At 49.4% G+C, this 9,653-nt stretch overlaps 1 protein-coding gene across 1 annotated transcript; it reads left to right on the forward strand.

Moving 5' to 3' along the window:
- Positions 1-7,763: 7,763 nt before the first annotated feature.
- On the forward strand, positions 7,764-9,027 carry LOC123395374. The gene is made up of 3 exons (XM_045090367.1): positions 7,764-8,308; positions 8,460-8,578; positions 8,678-9,027. Exons 1-3 carry the CDS (start codon positions 8,008-8,010, stop codon positions 8,852-8,854), a joined length of 597 nt encoding a protein of 198 aa, XP_044946302.1. The 5' UTR covers positions 7,764-8,007; the 3' UTR covers positions 8,855-9,027.
- The last annotated feature ends 626 nt before the right edge of the window (positions 9,028-9,653 follow it).

Genomic DNA, 9,653 nt, shown 5'->3' on the forward strand with positions numbered 1-9,653 from the left:
CAAATGGACTAAGGAATTTTTCTCGATTATGGAGGTGGTTAAAGAGTTCGTCGTAAAGGGTAACGTCGATGCAAGCTTTGACACTAATCTGAATAACTATGAGTAGTGAAACGGATTCATATAGTAGAGTGGATATTTGGAGCATTTCCGAATAGCACGTAGTAGCAGCATCTATAAGATGACATAAAGATTTGTAAAGAACGCACGGATCTGAAAGTTTCAGAACCGTTGACTAAAACCTCTCTCACAAGCAAGACCTGATCAGACCCCATAACTATATGGGTGTTGGATTCGTTGGAATCACATGGTGATGTGAACTAGATTATTGACTCTAGTGCAAGTGGGAGACTGTTGGAAATATGCCCTAGAGGCAATAATAAATTAGTTATTATTATATTTCTTAGTTCATGATAATCGTTTATTATCCATGCTATAATTGTATTGATTGGAAACACAATACTTGTGTGGATACATAGACAAAACACTGTCCCTAGTAAGCCTCTAGTTGACTAGCTCGTTAATCAAAGATGGTCAAGGTTTCCTGGCCATAGGCAAGTGTTGTCACTTGATAACGGGATCACATCATTAGGAGAATCATGTGATAGACTAGACCCAAACTAATAGACGTAGCATGTTGATCGTGTCATTTTGTTGCTACTGTTTTCTGCGTGTCAAGTATTTATTCCTATGACCATGAGATCATATAACTCACTGACACCGGAGGAATGCTTTGTGTGTATCAAACGTCGCAACGTAACTGGGTGACTATAAAGATGCTCTACAGGTATCTCCGAAGGTGTTAGTTGAGTTAGTATGGATCAAGACTGGGATTTGTCACTCCGTGTGAACGGAGAGGTATCTCGGGGCCCACTCGGTAATACAACATCACACACAAGCCTTGCAAGCAATGTAACTTAGTGTAAGTTGCGGGATCTTGTATTACGGAACGAGTAAAGAGACTTGCCAGTAAACGAGATTGAAATAGGTATGCGGATACTAACGATCGAATCTCGGGCAAGTAACATACCGAAGGACAAAGGGAATGACATACGGGATTATATGAATCCTTGGCACTGAGGTTCAAACGATAAGATCTTCGTAGAATATGTAGGATCCAATATGGGCATCCAGGTCCCGCTATTGGATATTGACCGAGGAGTCTCTCGGGTCATGTCTACATAGTTCTCGAACCCGCAGGGTCTGCACACTTAAGGTTCGACGTTGTTTTATGCGTATTTGAGTTATATGGTTGGTTACCGAATGTTGTTCGGAGTCCCGGATGAGATCACGGACGTCACGAGGGTTTCCGGAATGGTCCGGAAACGAAGATTGATATATAGGATGACCTCATTTGGTTACCGGAAGGTTTTCGTGCATTACCGGAAAAGTTTCGGGCTCATCGGTAGTGTACCGGAAGTGCCGGGAGGGGTGCCGGGGACCATCGGGAGGGGTGTCACGCCCCAAGGGGTCTCATGGGCTATGGGAAGAGATAAACCAGCCCCTAGTGGGCTGGAATAAGTTCCCACTAAGGCCCATAAGGTTTGAGAAGGAAAAAACACAAGGTGGAAAGAGTTTCCAAGTGGGAAGGTGGAATCCTACTCCAAGTAGGATTGGAGTAGGACTCCTCCACCTCCAATTTCGGCCAAACCTTTAGGTTTTGAGGCTGCCTCCTCCCCTCCCTCCCACCTATATATACGGAGGTTTTAGGGCTGATTTGAGACGACTTTCTCACGGCTGCCCGACCACATACCTCCATAGTTTTTCCTCTAGATCGCGTTTCTGCGGAGCTCGGGCGGAGCCCTGCTGAGACGAGATCATCACCAACCTCCGGAGCGCCGTCACGCTGCCGGAGAACTCTTCTACCTCTCCGTCTCTCTTGCTGGATCAAGAAGGCCGAGATCATCGTCGAGTTGTACGTGTGCTGAACGCGGAGGTGCCGTCCGTTCGGTACTAGATCGTGGGACTGATCGCGGGATTGTTCGCGGGGCGGATCGAGGGACGTGAGGACGTTCCACTACATCAACCGCGTTCACTAACGCTTCTGCTGTACGATCTACAAGGGTACGTAGATCACTCATCCCCTCTCGTAGATGGACATCACCATGATAGGTCTTCGTGCGCGTAGGAAAATTTTTGTTTCCCTTGCGACGTTCCCCAACATGTTGTAGGTGGAATGGCAGTCATATGGTGCCGGGCCAAACTTTGGTGATGCACACACGTTCGAGCTCAATCCACTATGTGTGCAGGAAAAACATCTTTGGCTAATGCGTTGTCCCCTTATATGCAATTGGGCGGTTGAGTTTCATCTCCCGCATCGTGTGATGCATCAATTTGGGTTCTTTCAGCCACACCCGCCAGAGTGGGTGGACACGGACACACAGCTTCACAGGTAACAAAAAAGAAGTACTGATTAGTTTTGTTCTTAGTGTTGAGCGAGCTACTGATGGGTTTTGTTAAAAGCAGGTTGGATAGGAGGAGGCAGCGAAAGATCAAGGATTGGCATAAGCATCATAAGAGCTATGTCATTATGTTCGAGCAAAGTGTGTAGGCAGCTTCGAGCATACAACGAACCCAGTACCGCCAGCATTGTCCGCTTGCGTTCAACAACTACCTAAGATGGTTTCAGGAGAGTACTCGTGTCGAGATTTGTCCGCTGGCTTACGAGAAGGACATATTCGAAGAACCCACTGAGTACGGTGCACTTGCCCAAGGCGATTACAACAAGTTAATTCGCGAAGGGTACCAAACTTCCTTCGCCCCTGTCCTAAACTTTGTGGTAAGTGTGCTCACCTATGTTAAGTATGAATGCTAGTACACCTATTCACTTGCATGTCATTATCTTGTGATCATAGCACAAAGAGGTCAAGAAACAAGCTGATGAGTCCGAAGATATTCTAGAGAAGACACCTGGAGGAAAAAAGGGAGAATCTGCACTTCGTCTTTTCATAAAGGTGTTGTGTCATTATTATTATTTTGCCCACGAATGCAACATACGGTACCTTATATATGTCATTTATATTTGAATCTAACAGGAACAGGGCAAGAAGTTACGGCGCCTATCCAACATTTTAGGTTGTCGTGACCCTGAATATGTTTCACCTTCGAGATCCGGTTCATCCGAAAGAAATACTCTAGACGATTCAGCTTCTTCGTGCGCTCGTATGGACGATGGTGACATTACCTCGGCAGCTAATACCCAAAGAAATATTGTAGAGGATGATGTTGACACTCCTCAGGTATGACATAGCCATAAAACATTGTGCACTTTCAACCTTCAACTTTGAACTTTCAACCTTCATATGTATTAGGTTGCGGACGGGATGACGTTGAAGGCTTTCCAACGCTCCGCTTACATGTTGAAGCCTAGGAAGGAATTTAGGCGGTACTCACCGGATGATTATGCGAAAGGAAAGAACCCGGTTGCCGGGGGCTCTCGTTTGTCAAGGATGAGAAGCATGGACGATGATGATGACGATGAGTCGGATGACCCAGAGCAATTTGTAGTTTCGAGAAGAAAGAAGCTAGTTTCTAAGAGGGGACGAGGCGCCAAGATGTGAACTGGAGCCATTTGGAGTTTTCAATCATTTGCAAACCATTTTACTTTTGTTGTTGGTGTTGATGTTGCACTTGTGAACCATTAGGAGTTGTGAACTTGTGTTGTTGGTGTTGATGTTGCACTTGTGAACAATCATTTGCATTTGTTGGTGTTAGATTCAAATATAAATGTGAACTTCTGTTGTTTGTGTTGTTGTCATATGTTTTAAATTTCTGTCAAAATATATGCTGTCAAAATATGTGCTGTCAAAATGCTGCATACCTGTCAAAATTCAGCTTCCAGCAGGTTTTCACATGTGGGGCACCTAAGCCTTAGGCGCCACACATGTGCAACGCCCAAGGCTTAGGCGCCACACATGTGAAAACCTGCTGGAAGCTAGGCGCCACACATGTGCAATGCCCAAGGCTTAGGCGCCACACATGTGAAAACCTGCTGGCATCTCAAAGCACACTATTTCCCGCCACCTTTCCCTCCTCCGTTCTCCCCAAATTTTGAGCACACCCTTTCCCGCCACCTTTCCCTCCTCCGTTCCCGCCAAAATTTCCACGTCTTCTTTCCCGCCACATTTCCCTGCTCTGTTCCCGCCAATATTTCCACGTCTTCTTTCCCGCCACCTTTCCGTCCTCCGTTCCCGCCAAAATTTCCACGTCTTCTTCCCCGCCACCTTTCCCTCCTCCGTTCCCGCCAATATTTCCACATCTTCTTTCCCGCCACCTTTCCTTCCTCCGTTCCCGCCAATATTTCCACGTCTTCTTTCCCGCCACCTTTCCCTCCTCCGTTCCTGCCAAATTTTCGACGTCTCCTTTCCGGTCTATAAAAGGAGGCATTGGATTGCCTTCCTCCGTCATCCAGCCTCACTTGAGAACACTACCACCGCTTTAGTCAATATGAGTTTGCCTTGCTCGGATCAAAGCATCAGGCCTAAGAAAATGACGAGTGCGAGTTTGCCTCGGGGGGTGGAAGCAGTTCGATGTTGGTGCGGTGATCTCTGCAAGGTGAAGGAGGTGGAGGATTTTTCAGATTGGTTGGGCATGAAGTTTTTCATGTGCGCCAATTATGAATCTGATCCACCCGAATATATTTCTGCGTACATCAGGCCTCCGGTATGCTCAAGTCATCCAGATTATTGTTTACTTGATATTATTGTTTACTTGAATCTGATCCATCCGGTAGTCTCCTCCTCCTCTCTGCATGTACTATCGTTGGATTGACACGGAAATGCCGGACTAGGCGGTGACCGAGATTCGTGAAAGAGGTCGCCGTGCATGGGCTAGCTGGGACTTGGAAGAGCGTCGCGAGAAGGCTGAAGCAGAGGAGAAAGCAGCGCAGAAGAAAGAGTGGGAAGAGTACTGTGTGGAGCAGAGGGCTTTTCTAGATGAGATGATAAGGAAAAACCAAGAAGAGAAACTATGGCTCGAGGAGGTTTACAGACAGCGGGAACAAGCCCGTGAAGCTGAGAGGGAGAGAAAGAGAGAAAGAGCTTGTGCGGCCAAGGGAGAGAAAGAGAGAAAGATAGAAAGAGCTCGTGCGACCAAGGTGGCCTAACTCCAAACAATATGCCTTCGCCTCCGTCAACCACGGCTTCATCCGCAAGGCTAAGATCCTCGAACAATGGTGTCCGGTGATCACGCTTTAATACCTTCGTGAAAGCTTCAGCCTCCTTTGCCGTGAACCCTTCCTCATCAACTACTTCATCGGGACCCTCATCGTCAGACTCAGAGGCATAGCCACGTGAGTACGGAATAGAATGCTCCATTGTCTCTTGCAAATTATATTTGTCCAAATCACCAAGGTTGTTGTCATGAAGAACATTACCATCATTCTCATCATCATCGTGCTCATCATTAGCCTCTACCAATGGTTCATGTTCAATGTTGACCTCTTCGTTGGCCTCATCGACACAAGAAAGAGGTTCACTGTTGGCCTCTTCGTTGATGGGTGCAGGAATAGCTTCAACAATCGAAGAGGCAACCCGGTTCAAATCCAACAAGTTAGGAACATTTGTTTTGATGGCAAATAACACTAGAGCCTTGTCTAGTGATTCGGCCACCGTATCCTTGTATGCAAGCCAACGTTGCTCGGAGTTGACACGCATGGTCTTCCAACGAATGTGCATTCCGAATCCCACATTATGCCTACCATCAAACTCAACTACATCACTAGGGTCCATCCAATTCGAATCCTTTCGAACTTGTTCCAACAATTCACCATAGCTAGGACACAAATCGAACACCATGTCAAGCTCATCCGGGTCCGGATCAATATTGCCTTTTAAAAAGGCATCCTTGTCCATGTGATGAACATAAACTCATGTTCTTCCCATCCCTAAACAACAAAACATAGAACTTTTTTTATAAGCAATCATACAATTACAATAACCCTAGCCTAACTTCCAAACAACCATAACCCTAACCCCATCATAACCCTAACACAACCAAACATCCCTAACCCTAGCCTAACCATAGCCTAACCCTAGCCTAACCCTAAAACAACCATAATGCAAACATCCAAACAACCCTAATCCTAACCCCATCATACCCCTTATCCTAACATACAAACAAATACAACAATATCATATACATCCCACATTTCATGAAAAACTAGGGTTTCCTCAAATTTGCAAAAAAAAAGACCACAAAAGATTTTTTATTTGGATGAGAATGAGGGGAGAGGTGGGGATTACCTTAGGGGAGTGATTGGATAACAAATGCTCGGTCCAAACCTTCAGATTTGGTGATTTAGAGAAGGATTTGAGGGAGGGGCCAGTGGCTCGGAGAGGGGGCTGGGGGAGGGGAGTGAGGAGGGGGTGGGGAGGGGGGCTGGCCCGTGGTCAGTTAAGTCATTGTGTGGCGCATAAGCGCTCGGCGCCACACATTACAATGTGTGACGCCTGAGGCTTAGGCGTTACACGGCCTGGGGGATGGGCCCTCTCTGCCAGGTGGTCGGGGGGTGTGGCGCCGAACGGCTAGGCGTTAGACAGTGTAGTGTGGCGCCTAGGTGTCGGACGCCAAACAAAAAGGTCAACCGGGTGACATATTTTTTGTGAGAAGTTACTCCGTGAGTTCTTTGGATCATTTTTGTCAATTTTGCCTCCTCCGATGGATAAAGTTCTGATTACGATGGCAATGCAAAAGGAAGTGAGAGGAAGGGTCGAAGGAAGGAAGAGTCTTGTTGTGAGTTGTGACAATGTAGGATGTGGCCGGCTAGATGGTACCGCTGGTACACGCAGGTGGAAGCGTGGGAGGATCTCCCGGCCGGATTCACCGCGTCATATCACGCCTGGGCATGCAGCGGTAGAGCACACGCCGGCCCGGGGCCTGGCCTGGTCCTGCGTGGCGAGCCCATGCTGTGGTGGCCCACATGCAGGCATCTGGGCCTCAGAGGCGGGCCCGTTGAGAAGGTCCACTGCTGGCACGTCACCACGTCATGTCAGTCAGCTTCTCGATCCCCTCCTCGTGCTAGAGCCATTTGGTCACCATGGCCGAGAATGCATCAACATTAGGGAGCTGTAACTCGTTTTTTTTTTCCTCCATCGTTGTTATGCCTGAACTCTGGACTGAAACAATGTGATTGAAAGGGAAGCCGCCGGATAAGGTGCACTCGCGCTACTTGAAAATTGAAATGGAAAAAATAAATTAGCAAGCGGATAAGCACAAATGCGAGGCCGAACTAGTCGGACACGTCACGCCCGGTTTCTCTGACCGTTGCGAGCCGGCTTTCAGGGCTGCTTATCCGACGTGCTAACAATATATAGGAGATAGTCGGACTAGCGCTGTTATTTTCTCATGCTAATAATGATGATCCAAAGCTGGTATCTGATCGAGGAGATGATATGTTATATAAAACCTGAAAAGAGGTCCATCGTAAAGTGACACTGACCCTACTAACAACCAGTTGTTATCCTCAGCCACCTCGTTTATACTCTGTGTAATACTGTACCACTTCTCCATTAAGGAAAAAAAATACTGCCTAGAGCGAGAAAACAGATGAAGGAGCCATTGGGCATCCGGCAGGCAAACAGTTTGTTAGTAGCAGTAGCTTTGTGCTATAGACCACTGTGTGTGTGTGATATCCTTTTACCCGCACGTTCGGTAGCGAAAATGGCGTAGGAGTATTATAAGCATAATACAATCAGTGGTTATTTGCAGTTCCTTGTATTGTATGGAGGTTATTGTGGGCAATCATTTTTTATGTTCAAAACCACTCCACCATTTGGCAGTCTGCTGAGACGAGACGAGACGAACCGAGCCAAAACTCACCTCGCTCATGGCCGACGCCTTTTCCTTCACCACATTTAACGCCACCACTTCCCTCGAAACGGCAACTGCGTGACCTCCTGCTCTCCCTCTGCTCTGCTCCTCCACCACCACCTCCCTCCCCCGCTCCCCCAGAGCTCACCACACACCACAAGCTCCGCCAGCGGAAGCGAGGCGCGGGGACGCGCGCGCGCGATGGGCAACTGCCAGGCGGCGGAGGCGGCGGAGGTCATCGTCCAGCACCCCGGCGGCAAGGTGGAGCGCCTCTACTGGCCCACCCCGGCCGCCGAGGTCATGAAGACCAACCCGGGCCACTACGTCGCGCTCGTCATCCTCCGCCTCTCCCCCGACGACAAGGCGGCCGCCGGGGACGAGGCCGCGGCTGCCGCCGCCGTCGCGGGCGCGGGCGCCGCCGCCAAGATCACCCGGGTCAAGCTCCTCAAGCCCAAGGACACGCTCCACCTCGGCCAGGTCTACCGCCTCATCACCGCGCAAGGTTAGTGCGTGCACATGCAGTCCTCCTCCCTCCGTCCGTCGGCATCGGAGAGGGAGTTCCTTCCTTGCCGCCGTCGAGGGCTCCGCCGCCCGTTGCGGGAATCTAGTACGTAGTGGTTCTGATCGGTGCCTGTTGGTGTTGCGGTGCGCAGAGGTGACCAAGGCGCTGCGGGCGAGGAAGAGCGACAAGATGCGGCGGTGCGAGGCCATCAAGCAGCAGCACGACCAGCTCCGGCGCGGCGACGGGGCGGAGCAGGCCGCCTCCGACAAGGTCAGTGCCCCTCTCCATTCTCCTGACGACAATCTCTTCCCACCTGCAACTGTCATAAGCATACGCTGATTCCTGCACCCGCTCCTGCTGCCTCCTCAGGACGCGAACGCCAAGCGGGGGGAGAAGGACCGGCACCGGAGCTCCGGCGGAGCGCAGCCGGCCGGGAGCGGCAGGGGCCGGCACTGGCGGCCGTCCCTGCAGAGCATCTCCGAAGCCGCGGCGGGCCAGAGCAGCAGCAGCAGCGCCAGCAGCATCTCTGAATCCACCGCGAGCTAATCGCCGGATTAACAAATCCGCTTTTCTTCTCCTTTCTTTTGTTTTTCTTCTTATTATTAGTAGCAGTATAAAAGTGCTTGGAGTCGGGACCCTACCAGAAGAAAGAAAAAACCTGTAAAAATCAGAGTACCAGAGCAGCAGCAGCAGCAGCAATAGGAACGAAGCTTGTTTCATCTCTTGTGTACTGTAGTACCAGTAATTATTGCCGTGGTGAAACCGTGAGTGCTTTCGATGGAGTGAGTGGCTTGCAACCTCGCAAAATCTCAAGGCCCGTATGAATTGAAAACGCCTGAATTTCCCCCGAATTCATGCAACTCGGCGATCTAGATGGCCCGTTTGGTCTGCGGCATTGCAAGTTGTACATGATGAGCGGAAAGGAAGCGTACTACTCCTACTACGAACGAAATGATGTTTCTTTGTTTGTTATACCATGCACGGCACGTCGCTTGCAAAAATGACTAGGTTTCCATGTGTTTTGGCAACCTGCTGCTGGAATCAAACCGTACCACTAGCCTGATGGCGACGATGCTGCATTGATCAACTCCACGATCGAGGCTCCAGATGAGGTGAACACATTTTCCAAAAAGTTAAGCCGGATTTGATCTTGGTTGATATTTTTTTTCGGATCTGACCCTTTTGCTACCGTCATAGCCCTTAACGGCAGGGTATAACAACCTACCGCCGAGGCCCTTGACGATGGGTTGCACGTCTACCGTACAAAGATCTGTAAATTGCGGACACAGTGCGCGCGAGTGCCTATCACCGAACCCCTTGACGGTAGGGTCACATGCACTACCGC

This window comes from Hordeum vulgare, chromosome 5H (genome assembly GCF_904849725.1).
Source record: "Hordeum vulgare subsp. vulgare chromosome 5H, MorexV3_pseudomolecules_assembly, whole genome shotgun sequence".
Classification (NCBI taxonomy): Eukaryota; Viridiplantae; Streptophyta; class Magnoliopsida; order Poales; family Poaceae; genus Hordeum; species Hordeum vulgare.

Coding starts and splice junctions, on each gene's coding strand:
- LOC123395374 (XM_045090367.1), top strand. CDS start 8,008: ATGGGCAACTGCCAGGCGGCGGAGGCGGCGGAGGTCATCGTCCAGCAC. Junction 8,309..8,459: donor CCGCCTCATCACCGCGCAAG/GTTAGTGCGTGC, acceptor TGCGGTGCGCAG/AGGTGACCAAGGCGCTGCGG. Junction 8,579..8,677: donor AGCAGGCCGCCTCCGACAAG/GTCAGTGCCCCT, acceptor CTGCCTCCTCAG/GACGCGAACGCCAAGCGGGG.